The sequence below is a fragment of the Vulpes vulpes genome, chromosome 12, assembly GCF_048418805.1.
Source record: "Vulpes vulpes isolate BD-2025 chromosome 12, VulVul3, whole genome shotgun sequence".
NCBI lineage: Eukaryota > Metazoa > Chordata > Mammalia > Carnivora > Canidae > Vulpes > Vulpes vulpes.
The window spans coordinates 138,048,473-138,074,194 of NC_132791.1; the positions used below are offsets into that span (position 1 = coordinate 138,048,473).

The 25,722-nt window shown below is 46.3% G+C and overlaps 1 protein-coding gene across 11 annotated transcripts in view; it reads left to right on the forward strand.

Annotated features, from left to right (window-relative positions):
* Positions 1–13,865: 13,865 nt before the first annotated feature.
* MYOCD (myocardin) overlaps positions 13,866–25,722 on the forward strand; it is a 96,366-nt gene continuing 84,509 nt past the window's right edge. For 6 of the 11 annotated variants that reach the window (XM_072730383.1, XM_072730384.1, XM_072730387.1 and 3 more), the window contains exon 1: positions 13,890–14,240. Coding sequence is in view for 4 of the 11 variants with exons in the window: in XM_072730381.1 (XP_072586482.1) it covers positions 14,186–14,240 (55 nt within the window). In the remaining 7 variants the exon portion in view is untranslated. Of the gene's footprint in view, positions 14,241–25,722 lie in introns of all 11 variants that reach the window. The other 5 variants (XM_072730378.1, XM_072730379.1, XM_072730380.1 and 2 more) reach the window with 3 other exon arrangements.

The following is a 25,722-nucleotide window of genomic DNA, read 5'->3' on the forward strand; positions in this document are numbered from 1 at the left end:
TCTTGATTTCTCCAGTTGCTCTGCCACATGAATATGGTTTTCCCCACATCAGTATCTAACCATCAGCTCTCAGTGCTTCCTAGCTGCAAGGAGATAGGACATGTCAAAGAATATAGAGAGAGAATAGAGAAAGATTGGGGAAATGCACAGTAGAAAATCTGTGCTCTATAAGAAATTACTCATTGCATTAAAAACAGACAAATCCAGCAAATTGACCGTAAAGAGGAGAGGTCCCTTTCTACAGAAAAGACAGGATACAAATAAAACAGGAATTCAAAAAACAAGAAGGACAGCCCTAGGTCACAGAAACCCCGATTCAAAGCCTCATGTTCAAGACCCAGACAAGGTCTATTTCTAGGGATCTCAGCTTCCTCATTCAACAAACACTTAGCAACCATTTACTGACCATCTACCATGTGCAAGGCACAGTTCTAGGCACTGAGGTTCCATTGGAGTGTAAGAGAGACAAGATTTCTGCTCACTTGCCTGTATCCTCCAGAGTGAAAGCTGGGATAGAGGAAGATCGTTCTGACTTCTGTGTAGAGTGACTTCGGAGGTGCAAGAATGGATTTTGGGGAGAGTATTTAGGAGATCATTAACACCATCTAAGTAGGAAATGTATATTGGCGTGGTCTGGCATGGTGGCTGAAGATAAAGCAAAATAAATGGATAGACATTGGAAAAAACATTAAAAAAAAAAAAAAAACAGTTTCCACCATTGGCAAGAGCTAAAGGTGACCCTTCTACAAGTCTAATGGGAAATAAAAATGCACATATATTGTCACTGCTACAAACTCTGGAACTTCAGCACCAACACCAACAAATGTGGCTTTTAATGTGCAAAGTGCATTAAATGCATTAATACCCACTCTATGCTGTTTTTATTTATAAGAAGGAGAGAGAAAATAAGGAATTTCCTAAGCCTGGCATGTAGAAAAATGATTTGTCTAGTCGACCCGATAAATAACAAATAGTAAAGTCTTCCAGTTTTATTGTTGGCATGATCATAAAGAACGTGCTGTGCTTATTATCTGGTTAAAGGGGTTTCATCCTGTGTGATGTTGAAGTGAGTTATAATCTTTAATAAACAAATGTCAGAAATTTTTAATTCCACTGTCATGAATGTTTACGGAATTGTTGTATTTTTTTCTCTCTCTCTTTGGTGACACTTTTGTTGGACATCGGAAATGCCTTTCTGTGTTCCCAGAGGTGGTATCATTTCCAACTAAAGATCTGAAGGCCAATCCTAGGAATCCATCTATGTCTCTTCAAGGATCAGGCCACACCAGTGACAAGCAGCTTAAAGGCTGGTGTCATAATACCAACCCTAAACCATTAATTCATTCCTGGAAATCCCCATAAATAAACCTGAGGGCACTATTAAATTCATATTTGTATGTAAGGTAGAGCTAGAATGGAAGGTGGTCAGAAACCAAAGAGAATTGTGGAAGGGTTGTTTGATTATTCTGCACATATTAATATTGCTGAAGGAATTGATCATTTTTGCAAAAAATTTACACATACAAATCACAACTCCTAGTACTTTAAAAATAAAGAATGAATATGCAAGTGCCTCTGACATGCCTAAGGTCGAATAACAGCCCTGCCACTTACCCAGCTGGATTATTTTGTTCAAGCTGCTTTACTTCTCTAAGCAAGGCTACCCACCCCTAGGAGGTACAGGGGCTTTGGGGAATTTTTTTTTAGTAGGGCTCCCATCCAAATAATTAATCTGAGTCACTCAAAATCAGCATGTCAGCATGATTCCTGGCAGCCTAATAACACACAAGTCAGAGGAAGTTATCAGCTCACCAGGCTGTCCTCCTAGAATCAGGGCTGGTCATGGGAGCACAGACCTCTCATTAAATTCCAGTGCTAGAGCTCATGTGGACATCTGGTCAACCTCACTCCATACACATGGGCTAGAGGGTTAGAGAACACCCCAGAGGGGAGAAAGAGAGAGGGAGTGGGCCCAGCTGGTCTTATTTGGGCTCACAGCTCTTAGCCAGGGTAGTACTGCTGGCCATAAGACTTAAAAGATTTGGGGCAGCCCCGGTGGCTTAGAGGTTTAGTGCCGCCTTCAGCCCAGGGCGTGATCCTGGAGTACTAGGATCGAGTTCCGCATCGGGATGGAGCCTGCTTCTCCCTCTGCTATATCTCTGCCTCTCTTTCTCTGTGTGTCTCTTTTTTAAAAATAAATAAATAAATAAATAAATAAATAAATAAATAAATAAATAAAATCTTTTAAGAAAAGAAAATTTCAAGGGAGGCACTCCAAAGAAAGGGGGTTCCCTGAGATATGGCACCTGGGGTAGAACCCTTTGTCTAAGAATAACAGTCTTTCTGAATCTCAATTTCCCTGTGTGTAAAATGGGAATAAAACTGGTACTACTTCCCAAGGCTACTGGGTGTATTAAATGAAATAACAAAACCATTCATATCCCTAGAATTTACTTGATGTTAGCTAATGCTGTTGTGTTCTTGTACATACATACATACATTAAATACATACATTTAAATAAGTATTTTGTAGCCCAGATTCAAAAAACTTTTTTTTTAATTTTTATTTATTTATGATAGTCACAGAGAGAGAGAGAGAGAGAGAGAGGCAGAGACATAGGCAGAGGGAGAAGCAGGCTCCATGCACCGGGAGCCTGATGTGGGATTCGATCCCGGGTCTCCAGGATCACGCCCTGGGCCAAAGGCAGGCACCAAACCACTGCACCACCCAGGGATCCCTCAAAAAACTTTTTGATGATAGGTCATGTCTATCAGCAACAACAGCAAAGAAAAAAAGGACACAAAACTTTTTAGAAACATTAGTTCTAAGTTCTCAAACTTCTACCCAAGTAGGTATTAGTTTTAAGGGTTTTGGTTTTCCTTTTCAAGTAGGGCAAAAACCAGGGGCGCCTGGGTGGCTCAGTCAGTTAAGTATCCAACTCCTGGTTTCTGCTCAGGTCATGACCTCAGGGTCCTGGATCAAGCCTCACATTGGGCTCCACACTCAGCAGAGAGTCTGCTTGGGATTCTCTTCCTCTGCTCCTTCTCTCTCTCTCTCTCTCTCTCTCTCAAATAAATAAATGAATCTTTAAAAAAGAAAATGTAGTACAAAAACAAAACTTAAAACCGAATATCACTGTTTCCATTATTATAATTAACTTAAGCAAGGATCATTCCACATTTTTATTTCTCCTGTGGAATCTTTAGAAAAAACTCAGGTACCAGCCAATGCTCCTCTATCTGCAATACCACCACCCGGCCAGGAGGAGGCACTGATTTCTTGCAAGGACAGTCTGGTTTCATGTAACTGAAAGCTGTTTCAAGAATGCTGACCTTGCCACCCATGTGGAATTGCTCTGACTCTTTCTATCACAGAAAATAATTATTTCCCAAGGGGTCACTATTCACAGATCCTAATATGTAGCTTCGATTATATATATGTGTGTATATATATATATGTATATATATATACACACATATATATATCGCTTTGCCTGCAAATGGGTTGGTTGGTGCATAGATCACCACCACCATTATGGTCATCATCATGGCTCTCCTTTTTGGGGGGAGTTTCCCACATGCCCAGCTTTGTCTTAAGAGCTTTATACATATTTATCTGTTGAATCCTCTCCATGACTTTATGACCTAGACATCCTCATCTTGCAGACAAGGAAACTGAGACACAAGGAACAGAGAAGTAATTTGCCTGAGGTCACACAGGTAATAAAAGGTAGAACCTTGAAATTACTCTTAGACATCTGGCTCTGGAACCCACATCCTTCGCCATAGGTAGTCCCTGTGTTACTACTGCCCCTGTACACAAGGGGAAGAATTATACTGCTAACAGTTCCAGGTTTCAATAAACTTCATTCCAAACTCAACTCATCAGCAGACACGTAAATTTTATTGAATCTTCCAGGATCCTCCTTTGGTCACTTTTAACAAATTTTCTGTCAAGACTGGAAGATACTGGAAAACCTTGGACACACAGTTACTATTCTTCAGCTTTGCATGATAATGTAACAAAATCCTGGTTTGTGTGTGCCTGGGAGTGTGTGTGAGGTTTTTCATTTGTGTGTGTGTGTGTGTGTGTGTGTGTGTGTGTGTGTGTGTGTTTTAATGGAATGGGTCAGCACCAAGGTCAGTTCACAATAAAGAATTTTCCAGAAGAAAAACAGGAATTGGCAACATACTGTAAGAAAATACTGCATGAGCCAGGAAGCTGCATTGAGATGTTTAAAGTTTCCCTGACATGAATACTAACCACCAGAGGAATTAAAAAAAAAAAAAAAACCCACCTGTCAAAGGCAAGGCATGTGGATACCCAGAGAGGGAAACAAGCAGGCTTCTGAGTCAACTGTCAAAGCAGAGGCTGCAAAAGCTCCTACAAAGAGCAGTCCCACAGAAGTGGGGAGCCCCAAGACCTGGTCTTAGCTCCACCTCTACCTGGAGGGACAACCTCTGGTGGCTCAGTGCCCCTCTTTTCTAAGGCAGCTACTCCAGCCATCAAAAAGTGTCCTCAGGGGCACTTGGGTGGCTCAGTGGTTGAGTGTCTGCTTCGGCTCAGGGAGTAATCCTGGGCTCCCCTCAGGGAGCCTACTTCTCCCTCTGCCTGTGTCTCTGCCTCCCTCTCTGTGTCTCTCACGAATAAATAAATAAAATATTTTTTAAGTGTCTTCAATATCTCACAGGATGGCTATGAGGATCACAAAGGGAAATACTCAGAAGGCCTTCGACAAGGTAAAGGTGCATTTGAATTGAAGCTTGGGGAAAATAGTACAATTGTAAAACAGGAAAGTCTTCTGGGAGGGTGGTGAATGAGATGGAACACAGAAGATTTTTAGGGCAGTGAAACTATTTTATAAGGTGGATCCATGTCATTAGCCCTTCATCCAAACCCATGGAGCATACACCACCAGAAGTGAGCAATAATGGAGACTCTGGAATATGGGTGATTCTGATATATCACCATAGGTCCATCAGTTATAACAGACCATTTGGCTAGGGGAGGCTTGGGCATGCAGTGGCAGATGGTGTATGGGAAATCCCTGTGCCTTCCTTTCAGTTTTGCTGCGCATCCAGAACTGTGCTAAAAAGGATAGTCTTGATTTAGAAAAAAAAAAAAACTTACAAGAAGAGTCATGCTAAGGGTTGTAACCCCTGTCTTAACACCATGTGCATTTAAGTCTGAGAGATGCCCGGGTCAATTTCTATAAAACTGACACATCCATTCAACTTATGTTCATAAAAAGGAATTTTGCTACAGAAACATCCAGTGGATTCAAATATCCCTTGGCCTTTGGCTGAAATAAATGATTTTTTTTAAAGATTTTATTTATTTGAGAGAGAGAGAGACCACAAGCAGGAGGAGCAGCAGAGGGAAAGGGAGAAGCAGGCTCTCCACTGAGCAGGGAGCCTGATGCAGGGATCATGTCCTGGGATTGTGACCTGAGGCGAAGGCAGGTGCTTTACCAACAGAGCCACCCAGGTGCCCCATGAATGATTTTTTTAAAGTTTCTTTTTACTGGACACCAGGCTCCTGAGATGAGTGAGGGTGTTGTTGGCTAACACGGCCCCACCCTTAACTTTCTTCCCTGCTATCATTAACTGGTTTTAATCGCACTTGGATTTTGCCCTTTTCAGGCGTTCTTACTTGGAATGGACTGACTTCAATAGTGAGATGTCAGCTTTATTTAGCATGTTCTAACTCCCTGAGTGGGCCCTGTTGTTTTCAGAGGGAGGGAAACACCTTCCCACACACGGTGTCCCCCAGAACTCTCCTGCCTCATTCACAGCCCTGGAGATGTGGGATGAAGTAAAGAAGCAGTTTGGAATGCTCTCAAGTGATTGCGGCTCACTGAGTCGTACGGCTGCCTGAAAACCCTCATACTCCCACCCGACACTGGGTAGTGCTTCACTATTCCTTAGCCATAATAGGCGGCCCAGGTTAAGGAGGCCAGGCACGCAGGATTTGTCAGGGCATCTGAAGCAGGTCGGGGATTTATGGGTTTCCATTCTGTTTTCTGGAGAGCGGAGGAGACAGCAGGGATGCTGAGCAAAGTAAGGAGTCAGGAAAACAGAATGTGACCAGTTGCCAAGCAAAAAAAAAAAAAATTGGTTTGGAAAAGCAAACTCCCAGATCAGACCACATGAACCAAAAGCAGTTTCGTCATCTCTGGAAAGCGTGAATGGAGTGAATCAGAACAAAACAGTCCCCACACCCCAGGCATCATCTCACCACCCCCTGTTCCAACTATTCTTTGAGAGCCCTGTTATAAGACACCTTGGTGAATATAAAGAATAATACGATGTAGCCACAGCCTTCAAGAAGTTTAGAAGCTCTTTGTAGAAGAGAAGATAAAGAGAAAGACGAGAAACCCTGGTCTATATATAATAATTCAATCAGAAATTAGGCCGAAGGACAGTTTATTACAAGATGAGTCATGCAGGGAACTAGTAACATAAAATCAAAAGGGAAAATAGATAGTGGGTTATGGACATGAATGAAAACAACATCTCTGTCCCCCAGGTGCCCATAAAGTCCTGGAAGGATTTTTGTGTTAGAAAGTAATTGATAATCCTCCCTGACAAATACAATAACAGAAGTGCATACGAGATAGGAAAGTAGCAAAGCGAGGAGGGCCGGAGCCTCTCGGCCTGAGCTGTCAAGGAAGATTTCCTGAATAAGGTCATCTGAGTTGGGTTGTGAAATATAAGAAGGATGCTTCGAGATAGGAGAAAAGAAGGCATTCTCGGGGAAAAAGAGAAACATCTTAGGAAAAGAAAAACAGAGAAAAGCCTCTGTGTTCATAACACTATTTATCACTGCTAGTAGACAGACAATAAAATGGGAGGGGCAGGAACTAAGGTAGACTTTGTTGGGGTCGAACAATATGGAGCTTTCTATGGCACCCTCAGGAGTGTGGCAGTTAGGAGCCACGGCAGGATTTAGGCAGGAAGCAAAGTGATCCTGCTTGTGATTCAGAAACATCACTCCGGTGACAACACTTACTTTGTTTAGCATCATAAATCAGCTCCATACACATCTTTGCAAATGTTAAGATCTCATTCTTTTTTTTTTTTTTTTTTTGTGGCGGAGGAATCTTTGCATTGTGTGTATGCACCACGTCTTTTTTATCCATTCAACTAGCAATGGACATCAGGGCTCTTTTGGGAAAGTACAGCAGAGAAAGCATTTGGTTCTATGGGTCTAGAGTGTTAGGGAACAATTTTAGGAAAAAATACAGAGGTGGAAGGAGTTTTGAGAGAAAGGAAAGGATTGACAATGCCTGGCCCTCAAGAGAATCTAGAAGCACAAACACTAATAAGTGCCGTTGGGACAGGGGCCCTGGGTGGCTCAGCAGCTGAGCATCTGCCTTCGGTCCAGGGTGTGATCCCGAGGTCCTGGGATCGAGTCCCGCATTGGACTCCCCACAGCGAGCCTGCTCCTCCCTCTGCCTGTTTCTCTGCCTCTCTGTGTGTGTGTCTTTCATGAATAAATAAATAAAATATTTTTTAAAAAGGTGCTATTGGACAAAGATTATTCACATCCTGTGCCCGCCACATATAGGGAAAACAAATGGAAGTGGCCCCAAGAACTGGCATCAAGCAAATTCCATGTATCCAACAGTGAAGGACAACCGTGGGTGCCACCCTGTGCAACACGTACTTCCAGCTCCCGTATTCTTGAGGGCAAGCAAGTCCCAGCTGTGCAACAGGCCCCTTGGAGGTACCCGGGACCCCAAGGAAACAGTCACTGCACACATTCGAGGCCAACTAGCTGAAGGAATACTCACAGTGTCGGAATGCACATTCTTTATTTCTGGTCTATGCTCCTCCCCACCCTCTCAACAGTCATAGCAACAAGGAGGCCCAAGAAGAGGCAGCACATGGATGCATGACTTTTTAGCGCAGTGACCCTGCCCTCTAGTGAATGCGGCCCGACCCAGTGGCTTTAACCCAGAATGATCAAATCGCATTGCCTTTCCTTGGGCACAAGCTAGGATGGAGACGTGCAAAGAGAGGGGGACGGGGTGGGAAGCATTGCTGGCAGACAGTGCCCCTGACCCCCCCCTCACACACACACACACACGCACACACACGCACACACACACACACGCACGAGCTGTGACACCTACTTCCAACCGAATCCACTTCCTTTACATTTTAAAGAATGTTCAACTGAGGCAAGAGTCCTTCTACATTCACTTTGATGAAGGAAAACAGGTCACATTAATAGGGTGGCTCACATGAGTTCCATCTGAGATTTCATCCCGCTATAGCCTAATAATGCCATTGGATCGGGAGCTTGGGGCTGCCTTGCCGCTGTGACCTTAGCCTCCGGAGGCCCAGGATCACAGCTGCATTATGACCCCTGCAGTGCTAGAACACAGTCAGTACTTAATAAATACTTCTGGAATTGAAACAAAGCAGTAGGCTGAGGCTGTGGTCCTCACACAGGTAATTCCTCAAACTGGCAGCACAGAGTTTACTTCCTGGGGTCACGGAGCCTTTTAGGGACCAGAGGTATGTGAGCCTCGTTTGGCTTGCACATGTGTTTGATTGGCTCCAGAGACAGATTTGCCATGAAGTTAATGATGCCTCAGCTTCGGGGTCTCCCTCCACCCACTACATGGGCCCTGTGGGTGCTGGGAGTGGCTGGAAATTCTAAAGAGTTCCAGGTTGGAAGGGAAGGCAGGATGCAGTTAAGAAGCATTTCCACGTTGCCATTTCTGGTCAGTTGATCGAAGGATCCGAATCTTCCATGCCTTCCTTAGTTGCCGTTCAACTTCTCAACTTTGGCCAAAAGTCACACTTTTGCAAACCATCACATTTCTGATTTTGCACTCATTTTTTAGAGCCCCACCCCCACCTCATATTGTATAAGACTCAGGTCCCACATCGTGAATCTGCCCGTGGTTGACTCATACGGTGTTTTAAGAGTTGGTTTTGTTGTTTGTTTGTCTTTGTTTTTTGAAGTTACTAATAGTCACTCACATTTTCAGAAACCAATACATGTCACATTTTACCCTTGGTTCTCTGTTTGTTTGATCTGGAGGGGACGGCAATCAGTGTCTGTTTGGGCAGAATCAACCAGAGCTTTAGGTCATAGCTGCCCCATCTGGACAGGGCCTATGTGTCCGGTCAGCCACAGACACCGCCGCCCCCCACACTCTCTCCTATCCTTGCTCAAATCATGTGAGTTTGCAAACCCGTGTGCATGCTGGATGTCTACCAGGAGGGCACTCGCCAAAGTGGCTTGCACAGATCCCTATTTGCACTTTCAATGACTGGATAAAAGAGGAACAAATGCTCATCAGACACGTGGAAGAAAAAAAAAGAGAAAACAGATACCAGATGATACTGGGAAAAGGCATTGGGGACAAGGACATGATGAGATCCAAAAAGACAGTGATGCCCTTTGGTGAGCGAGGGGATTGCGCTAAGAAAAGAACTGGAGGTCCTGAGGTCATGTAAGAGAGCTGTTCCTTTGCTCCCTCCCTGCATCACGAGGAGGTCCACACAAGGTCGGGTTCAAGCTGACCACCCTGAGCTGTGCAGTGGACTCACGTCTCCAGACACAACCACTCCCACTGGCTGAAGGCCTGGGACCACAGTTGTGAAGAGCATAAGACTCAGTGAGTTTTACTCTTGTAGAGCCATCTCCTTTCAGCCTGGGAGGGGCCGGTGAAATGGGACAGATGACATGGCCATGGTTAGGTTATGTGATTGGGCAAATGTAAAGGGGTTTTGCAGATACCATGAAGGTTCCTTAATGGTGTGACTTTGAGTTCACCAAAAGGGAGGTGATACTGGGTGGGTCTGGCCTAATCAGGGGAGTCCTTCTTAAGGGTCTCTTGTGAAAGAGAGATTCTCCTGCTGGCCTTGGCAGAGCAAGCTGTGATGGGTTCTAGAGCTGCAAGGAGCTGGATTCTACTCAGCCAGTGAGCTTGGAAGAGGATGCTTGGCGTTTGACGGGGTCACGACCCCAGCCAGCTGCCCTGACTGCAGCCCTGGGAAATCCTGAGCCAAGGCACACCCAGAATCCCAACCCACGGGAACCATGAGAGAATAAGCACGTGCGTGCGGTGACATGTTACACACTCATAGATATCTCAGGGTGAAGTAAAGGAAAGCTGTAACAAAAGCTTCCAGGGTTGCCTAGAATCATCAAGAATGATTGGAGGTCAGGGGATGGTAAAGAGAGGGACCTAAAACACGCCAAGGAGAATTGTTCTGGGTGCTCCCAGTGTCCTATCTCAGTTAAACTTCCCAGCCCTTCTGGAATTAAATATGTGCAACATCATGTTACAGAAAGACATTGAAAACTCACTCCAGGTCACAGAGGGAGCTCCGAGTCAGATGAAGGCCTCCCTGATGCAGGCAGCTCAGCCACCTTACAGCACAGGCTCAGGAGAGAAGTCTCAGGGTCGCACAATGTGGGACAAGTGCCACCAAGATGGTCAAGTTGCAGGACAGAGCTTGGTGGCATGCCATCGCAGCTTTGGCCTGCTGCTCTCCTAGCTGCTTCAGAGATCTTTTCCCCTTGGGAACATCCTCTCCAAATTGCCTCCTTTTTTTTCCCAAAAGAAAGCTTGCATAGAGACAGGGAAGGATGAGCTTCTATATGAGCATATTTATATCCAGAGATATTCCACACGGCGGGGGGGGGGGGGGGGGGGTGGCGCATAAGTCTCAGAGGGCAGACGTCAGCAGCTCTGCGCTGTGATGGGAAAATTGACGTTTGGGTTACCAGCATTTCCCAAACTCACTCAAAAAAGAAACCAAGCTCCCCTACACACACACACACACACACACACACACACACACACACACACACAGACACTCAGACCCGCGGAGGGAAAAACAATGTATTCCTGTCCAACTCCCTAGGTCACACAGACCCTTACTTTCAATGCTGGCTTCAGCTCTTTCCCTCACAACTTTCGCTGAAAAAGAATTCTCTGCCAAGTTGCGTGGACCTCTTCTCGGCCCTGAGGCGCTCAGGATAAAAATCTGTTTTGTTTTGGTTTTTTTTTTTGTTTTTTTTTTAAATGTTGCCCAGAACAGCTTTTTTTTTCTCTCTCTCTCTCTCTCTCTACTCAGTTCATCTTGCAATATTTGCCGTGGCACTGGTCCCTTCCCTACGGAGCACCTCTGTGCCATGGGCAGCTCCAAGGCACTGGAATCTTTCCAGGCTCCTGGGGTCCCCACCCCACCCCCTTGACTTCTGTCCATTGAAGACCAGGAGCCTCAGGGCTCAACTGGGGATAAGAACCTGCTAGCAGAAGGAGGGCTCACTCTATGTCATGCCAAATAACGTCTCCCCTCCCCACTGTTCACGTCTCAGTCCCAGGAGTCTGTTACACTCCTCGGCAAAGAGGAATTAAGGTAACAGGTGGAATTAAGGTTGGCAATGAGATGACCTTGCACCACGGTTTCCCTAGGTGGGCCCAATTTCATCACAAGCATCCTTAAAGTGGGGATCAGAGCTACTCCGACAGGACGAGAGCCTGTCCCCACCACTGCTGGCTCTGAAGATGGGAGAAGGAGACTGCCAACGAAAGAACATGCACGGCCTCTAGAAGCTGGAACGGGGTAGGGAACCGTTCTCCCCTAGAGCCTCCAGAAGGAAACATAGCCCCTACAGCACCTTGATCTTAGCCCACGAGAACCCATTTCAGACTTCTGACCTCCAGAGCGGCAAGGTAATAAATTGGTGTCATTTTAATCCACTAAAGCTGTCACTTGTTACCGCAGGACTAGGAAAATAACACACTGTGTGTATGGAAGTACCAGTCACCCAGGTGCTCCTGTGTCTCCCCCCATCCTGTAAGCCACCCCCTCTGCCTCCAGGACCCAGTTCTCAATGGGAGCATGAGTGGGATTGCTCTGCTTCCCCCCTCTTTTTTTTTTTTTTTTTTTAAGATTTTATTTACTCATGAGAGACTCAGAGAGGCAGAGACACAGGCAGAGGGAGAAGCAGACTCCCTGCAGGGAGCCTGATGTGGGACTGGATCCCAGGACCCCGGGGTCATGCCCTAAGCCAAAGGCAGATGCTCAACCACTGAGCCCCCCAGGCGGCCAGCTCTGCCTCCCTTCTGAGGCAGAAACTGAATGGCCTAACTCAGAAAGCCTTCTGTACACAAATCACTGGTCAGATCCAAAGCGTGAAGGCAAGGCTCAGAGAATTCTGGCAGAGGTCTGAGCTCAGGGTGCTGGAATCTGTCCTAGGAGCTATTGTCCTATCGGGTCTTCACCTGTCACCCACTGACCTTTCAAGGGTTGCGTTCTCCTGAGACCTAAGCAGTCATGTATGTGATCCAGGAGACCTGGGGCCCAGGCGCATAGAAGGTTGCAAGTAAATTCAACCCAACATCATATAGGTACACAGTTTGGGTTTTATTTTAGCTGCTACCACCTACTGAGCAAGCTTCTTGAAACTAGAGTCTTCATTTTAACTCCCCAGGAGCCTTCTTTGCTAATTTGGAGCCCCTTCAGAGCAGGCAAAGCTTATAACCGCCGGCACATTCTAGATGTCCAATAATTCAGTTGGGGTTCCGATTACCCCCACCTCACCCCATCCCACCCCCTCCAAGGAGGGATTCATGCCTAGGAAAAGCCTAGAGCCTTTGCAAGCACAGCCCGACCCCAGCCCTGACACCCCCTGCTCCCAAGACCCTCCCTCCTTGAGTCCCACCCTACGGGGTGGGGGGGGGGGGGCACAGGGCGTCCGTTCCCTAATGTGTCTTTCCCACCACCCAAGAGGGAGGGCGTCGCGTCCCGGCCTGGATCTGCGCGTCCACAGAGTCGGGTTCATCCCGGAAAGTGCGCATCCCGGGAAAACGCAAGGCTGGCTTCTCAGCGGCTCCGCGGCCGGAGGGCCTCTGCCTGTGCCCCGAGGCCCGGGAACGCCCCGCGCCCGGAGCCCCGCTCGCTTCCACGCGCCCCGAGGCGCGCGCGCGCCCCTCCTGCCCGCCGGGATGGGGGGACCTCGCACCCACCTCCCGCGCCCCCCACGCTCCCCGCGCGCGCCCATCCTGCCCGCCGGGATGGGGTGGGGGGCCTCGCACCCACCCCCCGCGCCCCCCACGCACCCTCCGCTCCTCTCGCGCGCGCCCGTCCTGCGCACTGGGATGGGGGGGCTCTCACCCATCCCGCGCGCCCCCGGCGCCCCCTGCGCTCCCCGTGCGCTCCCGTCCTGCCCGCCAGGATAGGGTGGGGGGCCTCGCACCCACCCGCCTCCCTCCCCGCGCACCCCTCGCTCCTCTCGCGCGCGCCCGTCCTGCGCACTGGGATGGGGGGGCTCTCACCCATCCCGCGCGCCCCCGGCGCCCCCTGCGCTCCCCGTGCGCTCCCGTCCTGCCCGCCAGGATAGGGTGGGGGGCCTCGCACCCACCCGCCTCCCTCCCCGCGCACCCCTCGCTCCCCGCGCTCGGGTCTGTCCTGCCCGCCGGGATGGGGGGGCTCTCACCCATCCCGCGCGCCCCCCGCGCCCCTCGCGCTCCCGTCCTGCCCGCCGGGATAGGGTGGGGGGCCTCGCACCCACCCGCCCCCCTCCCCGCGCACCCCTCGCTCCCCGCGCTCGGGTCTGTCCTGCCCGCGGGGATGGGGGGGCTCTCACCCATCCCGCGCGCCCCCGGCGCCCCCTGCGCCCCCCGCGCTCCCCGCGCGCTCCCGTCCTGCCCGCCGGGATAGGGTGGGGGGCCTCGCACCCCCCCCGCGCCCCCCCCCCCGCGCCGCCCACCCGCGGGGACCCCGCTCCCGCCGCTCCCCCGGCGGCCCGGGCCCCGCTCGCCGCCCCTGATTGGCTGAGCTGCTGTCAGTAGTAAAAAAGTATCAGATGGCAAACTTGGGCCCTTCATAAAGGCGCGGTGGCGATCCTCGGCGCTCGCGGGCAGCCTATGACATCAGCCGGGCACGCCTGGGATGCCGCCGCGGCCGGGCGGCCTCGGAGCAGGAGGAGGGTCCCGCCCGCTGGGAGTCAGTTAGCCCCGCGCAGCGAGGGGGGAGCCGCCGGCTTTGCGGGGACGCGGGGTCCTCGGTCCTCCTGCCCCGGGGCGCTCCCGGAGAGCTGGATGAGTTCTGGGTCGTTAGCTGCGCTCAGCGGGGCTCCCGGGAGCCCGTTCCCGGTGGAAGACAGGGGGCGTCTGGCCAAGGGACCAGCGGCTCGCTGAGCCTCAACATGACACTCCTGGGGTCTCAGCACTCTTTGCTGATTAGGAGCAAATTCAGATCAGGTAGGGCTAAGGCACTTAGCAAATCCTTGCTGACTTTCCTCGCCGCGCCTCGCCACTCTGGACTGCTTTCCAACCAGCGTCTCGGAGCCTGCGCTTGGCTCCTGCCACTTGGTCCTCCCAGAGCACATTTTTGAAAGTGAAGACTTTTATTTGACTTTGGGGTTGGGGAGGAGGAGGGGGTGGGGGACTTTGATGTCTTCCGTGGTCGATGCTTTGAGTTGCCGGATGCGATTTGTTGTTGTTGTTTGGTTGATTTGTGAAAAGGCCAATTCTTTTATTTCTTCGCCCCCCCCCCACCCCATATCTGTGAATAGAAATTTTGGAAGGGTACCTCTGAAAGGGCCAACTTTGAAAATGAACAAATAAGGGATTTCGAGTTTGAGAGCTACATAATATCAGTTGTAACCGCTGAGAAGATGAACCTGATGCTGTGTATTAATAGATACAGGGTCACTTAAAATGTAGCTAATCCAAACAAATGTATTTCCCAAAAAAGTCACTTGGGGGAAGTAAAAATAGCAAATTTGGAGCACACCAAGTATTTAGGATGACATCACTGTAGAAAAAAAAAAAAAAGTCCAGTGCCACAAATATTTTTTCCCAAACCATCTGATATTTATAAATGGAGAATTTCCCCCCAAATTTCTGTGTTAGTGGCGCACAGAGAAACTTCTCAGAGAGGTCGCCGGGTGAAGGTGAGTGGAAGGGACAGCCGGGAAGTGTAGTGGCTCCCCACCAAGGGTTGGTTTAGGCGCCCACGCAAGTTACCAGCGTGTGGGTCTCCCCATTCAGACAGGGAGACACTCGCGGCCTTAAGCTCTTGACCTCAGTAGCACCGTGTGTAATACTGGTTTTATAAAAGTGGTGACAAACCACTCAATAAATGGCTAAATTTCTACCCAGAAGGTGGATTACATTCCTACCCCGAACACTCCCTGTAACAGGTGTTAGCAGGATGTGGGCCTCGTTTAGGATGTTCTCAAAGCTCTTGTAAATGGGACCACTCGGTGTTACTTTCACCTGAGATTCATGTTTCAAAAATGAGAAGCATGGGTGTGGAGAGGGAGGGTGGTCTGCGACCTCCTTGGGCGCTTCTGGCTTTTAGATGTCCGTGGGGTCCACTGGAGGTTTCCTAAGGCTCTGCGCTGTTGTAGGCAGATGACCCTTCTGGAGCTTCTGTGGCTGGTTGGTCGTGTCTTAATGAGCTAGAGACTCCGCCGCTTTGTAATTTGGTCAAAACCGCAAGGCAACACTGCCACCTTTCTGAGGAAGAGAGGATACGGATTTGTTTTGCAGAAAGCCACTGCTCATTTCAGTTGCACCCCTGGCAATTTTTTTTTGGGTAGGGGAGGGGCTGGTTTGCCTCTAAAAGGATTTGAAGTACTTGATAGTAAAATCGCAAAACCGACTTATGGAACTAATCAAGGCATCCTTCCTTGGGGGGGAAAGTGCAGAGCAGAAGGAAGACCGTGTTTGCCCTGTTCCTGATTCCTGTCTGTGGGTCAGTGGAGTCCTGGTGTCTCCTAGGTAGACACCCTGGAGCTTCAGAGAATTCCAGTTGCCAGCTTGCTTTCTCTTTTTTCTTTTTCTTTTTTTTTTTTTTCTTTTTTTTCTGAGCTTGGACAGGCTTTTGTGTCACAGGAAGAGTAGCTTCAGGAAAACATGAGATATCCATGCAGATAGGAGCATGCTTAACCCTCCACCTTTTGATAATCGGCCAAACTGGGGTCTGGAGATGGACAAAGTGCTTTGGTCATTGGAGATGCAAGGGGTTGATAATCTGCACGAGCAGAAAAGCGAGCAGCATGTGCGGCTAAGTAATGCAGTGTTGCGGACCTCGATGATTCTTCCTGGATATAATTGCAAGTCTAGCTGCACCAGCTCAGACCTTGGCTAGACTGCCTGCTTGCTAGCAAGAGGGCCTGCCTCTTCCCAAGTGAACTTCATTTATTTTGTGGCTAACGGTGGGTAGGGAAGCCTCTTCTGTTTTGATTTGTGCTCCTGGCTTTTTTCTTTTCTTTCGTGAGCTACTCATAATGTAAATTCACAAAACTCTCACTGCCAGTGTTTGCTTTGATGATAAACCCTGGTGTTACTTATTTAATTAAAATTATTTCAAAAAATAAATGGGACTAAGTTCTCTGATCACAGCAAGGCAAATTATTTCAAAAATAAATGCAAGTAAGTTGTTCTCTGATCTCAGCAAGGCACCCCATACTGTAGGGCCTTTTTAAAAGTGAGCAGATGACCATTTTGATTCTGAAATTGGTGTGTATGGCAGCGACGTCCAACCGGCTTTCTGTAAACCGTGCTCGAGTGACCTTGGTATTAAGGATAAAAATCTACAGGAGCAGCAAAGTGGGAAATTTTACATGTGTTAATATATTTAATGATATAAACTCCTCTTATTTGAGAGGCTGTTGCGGGGTTCATGGTTGAGTGTGTGAATCCTGAGCCAAGCTCAGGATTGAATTTTTTTTTTTTTTTTTTGCAGGTGCCTCTACTTTCGAGCTGTATAACCTTGACCTTAGATAGATTTCATAATTCCCTCTGCCGTGGTTTTCTTCACCCAAATAACTGTGATAGGGTTGTTGTGAGGGTGGACTGTGATACCACAAGCAGGGCATTTTAAAAATGCCTGGTACTTGGTAAGCCCTCAAAAAATATTGTTCTGACAGTGTGACCCTAGGGGGGTCACTTCCTCTGAGTCTTGGTTCCTTAACGTTGTGTCAGGTTTGGACTAGGTGATCTTGCAGACCCTTTCATAACATTTTGTGGTTTTATGAAAGCACACAAAGACTGGGAACAAACAAAATTGCGATGGGGCTATGTAGCTGTTGGACATAAATGGTGGTAGACTTTTCATACAAGTGCAATAAGTAATATTCCTTTGAGACTGATCATATTTTTACCTTCTTAAAAAATTCTCGCTTGTTTTGTCAAGATCTCTAACCAGTATCACTGTCAGTGGTTTCCCTTGATACCATAATCCTCGTGGCAACAAAACTCCGACTCTAATATATGGATATAGACACACATGCAAACACACACCATGCACCAAGGATCAAAAGGAGAGGGCGAGGGCCATTCATAGATTTCCCTTCAAAAGAACTGCTTATTTCTTTTGCTTTTTGTCTCCTCTTCTGACTCAAACACTCCACGCAAAGGCAGACTCTGGTATCCACCGTGATCCTGCCTCCTTCCCTGCACAAATTTAGGGCCGTCAGATTTAATAAGTAAAAAAAAAAAAAAAAACCACAGGATGCCCAGTTAAATTTGAATTTCAGGTAAACAAGGATTAATTTTTTAACCTATTGCAAAATTAGGGGCATACTGTTACCTGAAATCCAAACCGAACTAGTCCTTCTGTGTTTTTTCCGGCAAACCCTGCCTTCAACCCAAGCCACCTTTGACCAGCACTCTCTGCCGCCCCCTCCAATATCCCATCAAGCTCCCAAAACTCTGTGTGCCCAAAAGCTCCTCAAAATGCAAAACTTGCATTTTAGGCATGAAAGAGGAGACTTGAAAGGAAATGAGAGGTGTCAGGAGTATGAATGCTGGGTCACCTGGGGCAGAGCCAGCATGTGGGTTGAGGAAAAACATGGGAGCTTCTCTTTGGGCTTTCTGGGGAGGCAGAGGGCGAGAAGCTCAGCAGACCAGCTGGCTGGTGCTCAGGTGCACGGGCTCCCAGACTGGGGGCTGCAGCCGAAAGAAGCCAAGGCACATGCAAAGCAGGTGCTAGAGAAGTAGTGGCTGACTCTGTTTGGTTGAATCTGCAATCGTTTCCATCTCTAAGACTTGAGGTGTTGGTTTTTCCCCCCAAATGAATGACCGAAAAGTTGAAGACTGTTAGCTTCGTAAAACCATTACCATGATATTTTCAGACTGTTGCATTCTCAGGGATCTGGGCATACAGTAGGTGTTCAATACGTATTTCTCGAATGGATAAATGAATAATCCGCACCTGTCATCTTCATATAGAACATCTTCACGATGTTCTAAGATAATTGTTCATGTGCTCACATGCTGCCTCAGTATTTCACTCAAGGCCACTTTTCCAGGTGAAGCCTACTGGAGCACAAATATCTTACCCATTCCTCGATTCCACCTTGCTATTGAGATTACCAGTTGGTTTATTTTTAAAATTTGGGGAAAACTTATCCTATCGGGAACTTTCAGGAATTTCTACTGGATGCAAGCAGAATGGAAGGAAGCTAAGGGCTTATTCTCACTCTGGGTGTCTGTGCAAACTTCTCCTAGCTGAACTAATTCTTTCTTTGCCACTAATTCCTTACTCAGCAGCAGTGGCATCCACCTCCTGTGGCTGCTGTAGCAAATTACCACAAAGTTAGCGGCCTGAAGCGATGCACATTTATTGTCTTGTGGTTATGGAGGTCAGAAGTCTGAGAAGGGTCTCCCTGGGCTAAAATCCTGGTGGTATCAGGCCCGTGTTCCTTTTGCAGACCCTACAAAAGAATCAGTTATCTTGGTTGTTAGATGCTAGAGGCGCTGGCATTGCTTGGTTCATGATCCCTTCAAGGGACAATGGTGGAGCATCTTCAAATCTCTAACTTGCACATATAAGGAATCTTGTGATTCCATTAGGCTCATTTAGGATAACCTCCTTATTTTAAGATCAGCTGATTAGCAACCCGAATTATATCCCCAGTGTCATGTGTCTTACTAGTCCACATGGCCTGCTACAACATATCCTAGACTAGGGGGCTGAGACAACAGGAATTTATTTCCTCACAGTTCTGGAAGCTGGAAGTCCAAGTTGGTCTCCTCCCGGCTTGCAGATGACCACCTCCTCTCTGTGTCCTCACATGGCACAGAGAGGAAAAGAAAGAGGGGAGACATAGGGAGGGTGAACTCTCTGGTTCTCTTGTTCACAAGGGCACTCATCCCTTTAGGGGAGGCCCACCCTCATGACCTCATCTAAACCTAATATTTCCCAAAGGAAATACCATGGCATTGGGGTTTAGGGCTTCAACATATGGATTTGGAAAGGGAGGAGCAGGACACAATTTAGTCCATAATACCATGGGAGGTAACCCACTCATAGTTCCCAGAGATGAGGACATGGACATCTTGGGGGGGGGGGAGCATTATTCCTCCTATGACCCCACGTTCTAATATGTTATTCCCACCTCTTTAACCCCACAATCCCTCTGTTGTGCAGACTTTGTTCTGCAGAATTTTTCCCTTAATCTGGATTACATGACCATAATCCTAATGCCCCCCAACCACCACCACCACGATGGTCCACAGAAGACTGATGCTACACGACATCGACGTTTGCATGGCAGGACATTTTTAACAGTGAGGCGGAGGATGCTGAAAAGTCACACCAGATTTTTAACCTCAGGATTTCTGGAAGACTTTACTAGTTCTTATGTAGGTTGTGGACTTTTAAAAAATAGTGATTCTCCAATATGTTTCACCTTTATTCACACAGCATCCCATGGGGCAGGTTTAGCTGGAAAAATGCGTTATGGAAAATTCTGCTCTGGACAGAGAAACTCACAGTTTTCCACTGTGAATGCTTTAATGGGGTGAATTTCTGTATGTAGGTTCCTGGCAGGCCCTTCCCCACCCCAGGTAAGCACTTACTTTGATGGTTCTCCTTCCTGGCTGCTTGCTTAGGTGCCAGCTCACCCTTTCACTCTTTCAATATGTTTTGTTTTTTTTTATATATATATTTTATTTATTTACTCATAAGAGACCCAGAGAGAGGGGCAGAGACACCGGCAGAGGGAGAAGCAGGCTCCCTGCAAGGAGCCCGATGCAGGACTCAATCCCAGGACCCCGGGGATCACGCCCTGAGCGGAAGGCAGATGCTTAACTGCTGAGCCACCCAGGCGTCCATGTTGTTAATTGGTATCAGGTATGAGTGCTCCCCACCCCAGGGATAATCTCTGTAGGACTGGAACCTGTCCTTAAGAAGCTGACCTGGAAAATGCTGTATGTGAGTTACATATTCATTCATTCATTCATTCATTCATTCATTCAACAGCTATGTCCAAACAGGTTTCCCTTGCAGTAGATGTTACGAGAAGCTAGGGGGCTGAGTATACAGTTGGGGAGTAAGAAAGAAACCTTCTCCATCCTCACATGGAATCTTAGAGCGACCTGCTAATGTTCTGTGCATGGTTCCAGCAAAACTGTGCCTTCTGAAGTACACATGAGAACACAATTAGCTGGTCCTTAAAGGGCGAATGCATTTTCATTCCTAAATGGGAATTTAAAATCTTTTTTTCTTTTTTTTTTTTTTTTCAAAGCAAAAGGAACATTCAGGGTCTGGCTCAGGCCACCTGCTTGAGACCATCATTGTTCCCTCCTGTCTAGGTGTGTGGGGTTTACTCCTGTCCCGGATGGCCTTCTCTTACCATCTTCATTACTGGGGCAAGAGCCCCCACCACCCACCTGCCTTCTTTTTATCCATAGCTCTTATCAGTGATCAGTTATATTAAACATTTGACTTAGTTACTTGTTGGTTTTTTGTCCTTCACGCGGGCCAGGATTTTTGTTGATTAGTTTGTTTCCCCTGCTTTATTCCCTAGCATGTCAAATCATAATTGGCATAAAAAAGACACCATTAAATATGTGTTGCAAACACATTTTATTCTTTCCCTAAAGACTACTCAGAAACAATAAAAGTAAACAATCTGTGTGGGTTTTTTAAGAAGATTTTATTTATTTAAGAGAGAAAGGGAGAGCACAATCAGGGGGAAGGGCAGAGGGAGAAGCAGACTCCTCGCTGATGAGCAGGGAGCCCAATCTGGGCCTCAGTCCCAAGACCCCAGGATCATGACCTGAGTCAAAGGCAGATGCTTATCTGACTGAGCCGCCTAGGTGCCCCAATAATCTGGTTTTATGTATTTTTAGGCATATATGTTGTGTATTAAAACTAGAACAGCAAGGGTAGAAAAGACTATAAATACAAAATTCAGAAAAGTATTTCCTCTGGAGCAAGGAAAGGAGTAGTTAAGGAGGTCAGGAGGTAAGGTATAGCCTAGGCTAGGGAAGGAGGTAGGTAAGGAGGTAGGGTGTAGCCTAGGCTAGGGAAACCATTGCTGGTGGTGTTTTTAATCAGGTTAGGCAGTGGGTGTCTGCGTGTTTATTATTAAGCAAATTAATTAAACAGTGTTCACTCAGGGCTCAATGATATGTGGCAATGCAACATGAATCGAGGATTATAATGAGTCCAGTTTCGTGTGCCTGGAGGGCTTTAAAGAAATTAAGTTTTTCAAGACCAGAAAGAGTAGCGTTCATCTTTTCTCTGCTATAGTATGTGTCAGGCACAATCAGGAAGACTTTGTCAGGTTGGATTGAACCAGACTGAATGGATTCTAATCTAGTTGAATCCAGTCGGAGAGTAACAGATGGACATGCCAGACCTAGAGGTGCTCAGCTTCAGGGTTCGACTTTTATATACTTCAGAAAAGCCAGACATAAATAGAAGATGCTGGAGCACAAAGTGGTCTCTCATCGCCTTTTTTCCATGTTATTAGCAAGAACTCACTGGCCATCTAGCAGATGGTGACCCACTATCATGCATCTCTGCCCAGATCCGGAAGGAGGAGCCAGCAGGTGCATTTCACAGGGGTCTGCCTTCCTGGGCTCACTCATGCTCTCCCATGGGCAGGACCATGGGCGGAGCCCATCATATTCCCGCTGATGACCTTGGGAAAGTCAGCCCTGCTCACTTGGCTTTTGTTTCCATCCTGATAAAATGATTCATGCCATTTGTAAGGGAAAGACCTTTGTAGAATCATTGACGGTTTCTTTTTATGGAAAGAAGTCCCCATCCCCATATGGGAAGGGACAGATTGACGCAGTGGCGTGCGAATTGCACAAGAGAGAAACGTGGAGTAGGTCAAAGCTTTTGATGGACATAAATAGGACTTAAAAAACAACAAAAGCAATTAGCCAAGTAATAGTTTTACAGCAGTGCTGTTCTAGGACTTAGATTTTCAACTTTATCATTAGGTAGCATTTGTTTTTAATGAGTAATGTGCACTAATTTCTATTCTGATGTCACCTAGAATAAGTAGTAAGTCAAACTTACCCAGTTTTAGATTTTATTCCTAAATAAACTGAGGATCTCCAAGTGCTGTTAAAATGTGCCTTTTAGGGGGATGCCTGGGTGGCTCAGTGGTTGAGCACCTGCATTCAGCCCAGGGCATGATCCTGGAGCCCCGGGATTGAGTCCCACATTGGGCTCCCTGCGTAAAGCCTGCTTTTCCCTCTGCCTGTGTCTCTGCCTCTCTCTCTCTCTCTCTCTCTCTCTCTCTTATGAATAAGTACATAAAATCCTTTTTAAAAATCTTTTAAAAATGTGCCCTTTATTCCCAGAAATCTAGAATAAATAAGGTGATTCCTGACTGTATTTATTTTAAATTTTATTCATTTACTCATGAGAGACACAGAGAGAGAGAGGCAGAGACATAGGCAGAGAGAGAAGCAGGATCCCTGCAGGGACCCCGATGCAGGATTCGATCCCAAGACCCCAGGATCATGACCTGGCCTGAAAGCAGATGCTCAACCACTGAGCCACCCAGGTGCCCGGCTTTATTTATATATTTTGCTGGGCCTAGGTCAATGCCCTCTGGAGCCACTGAAAACAGAGTAATTTCTTTCTTTTCTCCTGTTAGTCAGGGAAGATAAATTTTTCCATTTTCCCATAGATGCTATTGAAGCATGTAGTTTAATCATGTCAGTCACCCTAATTGACAATTGTTGTATTCAGCCATCTTAGATGAGCCCCCTGAGATTAAAGAAGCAGTAGAATGCTAGCAGTAGAAATACTGATTTATGCTACTGTGACATTGTAAAATGTATATAATGGCTTCCCTCCTGTGTGGAAACTTAGCCATCACTCCATATGTGTAACAATAAAGAGGAGATCTACAACCTTTCAGATACTTAGGACATCTTGCCTAGCGCGCCTGGTCTGGTTGCCCAATTGATCTACCATCCAAGTGAGATTTCTGTCCTCAGTCTACATATCTTTCTTCTCAGCCCCTTAAGTGGTACAAAGTCATCAATTCTTTCTTGAGAAACAAAGTCAAATAGTCCCAGATGCAGAGAAATGACTGGAATATCTCCCATAGCTTTCTGCCCTCCCTGCGTCTGGGAACACTCTTCCTTCTGGAAGTCATTCGGGTTTGTTCTCCTCAGGACTGGCTGGGCTGGTTCCTCTGTCTGAGGTTCCACATGGAACTTTATTGGTACTCAAGCTCCAGAGGGGGCAGGAAGGCTCCAAACCAGGCCAGATCCAGAAAATGTTACTCAACATTAATTGAACAATCATGTCAATACTTTAAAAGTTTTTACTATTTTGGGTTTCCTTCCTGTCCCTGTCCAGATGTCTAAAGATTTTTATAAAGTTACAGGGTGTATACATAGGTTGATAGTGTTTTTGCCCATGAGCCTATTATCCTAAATCGTTTTCTGAGCTCCTGTGCTCGTAGCACATTCTTATTTAGAAGACTGTATCAAAGTCTATCAAATGAGTACATAGTAATTTGCTAAACCTTTTCCTTTTCGGTTGGAAAATGAAGACTCATTATTTTTATATTACAAATAACATTATAAAAATCTTAATGCACATAGTCTTTTTATTCCCCAGGATTGTTTTCTAGGATATTCATTGTTTAGAGTAAATATCCAAGTGTGGGAATAATGGTTATGAATCTCTAAGATCCACTTTGGTAGCTAATATTTCTGGAGCACCCACGATGTACCAAGCTTAACCCTAGTCTAATTTCCATATGCCAGTGAATGCTTGCCCCTGTAATAGAACTGGCTCAGAGTCAGCTTGGTGACTGATGTTCTGGAAGCTTTTCATACCTTTTCAGTCAAGAATAAAAAGGAAAAGGAGCCACAGTTACCTGATACCTTTGGAAATGTCTGTGTGACCTGCTCTTTGGGGATCACCTGTTACCAGATAGGACTGATGTTTCATCAGGGAGAAGCACAGAGGGCTAGGGGTTAATGGAGCACTTTTTATTATCTCATTTAATCCTTAGGGAATGTTGTCAGACACCTATAGATGGAGAAGTGGAGGCTCAAAGATGTTAAGCAACTGGTTCAGAGTACTGTAACCAATAAGCTGTTGAGGCTACATCTGATCAGGTTGGTGCCAGGATGACCATAACTGTTACCATCTAAAAGCTCCCTCCTTCCACTCCACCCCCCCCCCCCCCATTCCAACATATATGTCCACTGGCCAAGTGGATTTAAAATACTTCATTCTGGATGACAACACCAGACATATACCCAATTACCATTCTTATCCTTGATTTCCTAAACAGTGATTTATCAAGAGACCTGTTTCTAGTATGAATTAATCTATAAATTATACACATCATTCTCCTGGAATTTTAGGACTTTCAATGAAAGCTATTTAAATCTCAGTTTGAGAATAAAAGTTCAAGAAATTTTTGAAAACCAATAATAACAAGAATAGGCTTGCCCTAAGACACTAAATATAGCTTAAAAAGAAATATCCAGTACCAGAGAGTACATGTTGGTTGCCAGGGGCCGGAGGGTGGGAGACATAGGGAGGCTTATAACTTTCAGTTATAAAATGAATAAAGTCTATGGATCTAATGTATAATATGGTGAATGCAGCTGATAGCATTGTATGTATAACTGAAATTTTCTAAGAGCCTAGAACTTAAGTGTTGTCACCAAAGAAACAAACAAAGGTAAATATCTGAGATAAAAGCCCTGTTAATTAATTCAGTGGTGGGTTTCCTTCCACAACATCTAATAGCAAACCATCATGTTGTGCACTCTTATAATTTTATCAATTATACCTCAATAAAATGAAGGGGGGAAAAGCAACCCATACCCACGTAGTAATTAGTATTAGGAGTAAAACATACTATCAGTGGATCACAGTTGTGTGTGTGTGTAACGTATACATGTATGTATGAATTTACTCTCTATTAAACTCCAATAATAACGGTGTCTACTCAAATTAGCAATAAAATATGTGATGAAAGAGTGTTGGGAAAATTGACATCCTTTTGGAAGTAAATTAATTCAGCTATTTTATAAAACATCTTAAAAACTCCTTATGTGGGCACCCGGGTGGCTCAGTGGTTGAGCGCCTGCCTTTGGCTCAGATTGTGATCCTGGGGTCCTAGGATCGAGTCCAACATCAGGCTCCCCAGAGGGAGCCTGCTTCTCCCTCTGCCTGTGTCTCTGCGTCTGTGTTTCTCATGAATAAATAAATAAATAATTTTAAAAAAATAAAAATTTCATATGGATTAAAGAGCTAAGGAAATCTATAAAATATTAGAAGAAAAAAGAATATTTTTATAATCTTGGAGTAAGAACTGTCTTCCCATGCATAATACCGAAGCCAGAGAAGAAATAAAAATTGATATATTTGGCCACTTAAAAAGTTTAAAAGGCTACATGGAGGGGGGTGGGAACCAGCAAAAAGAAATTTAAAAATCAAATAGTA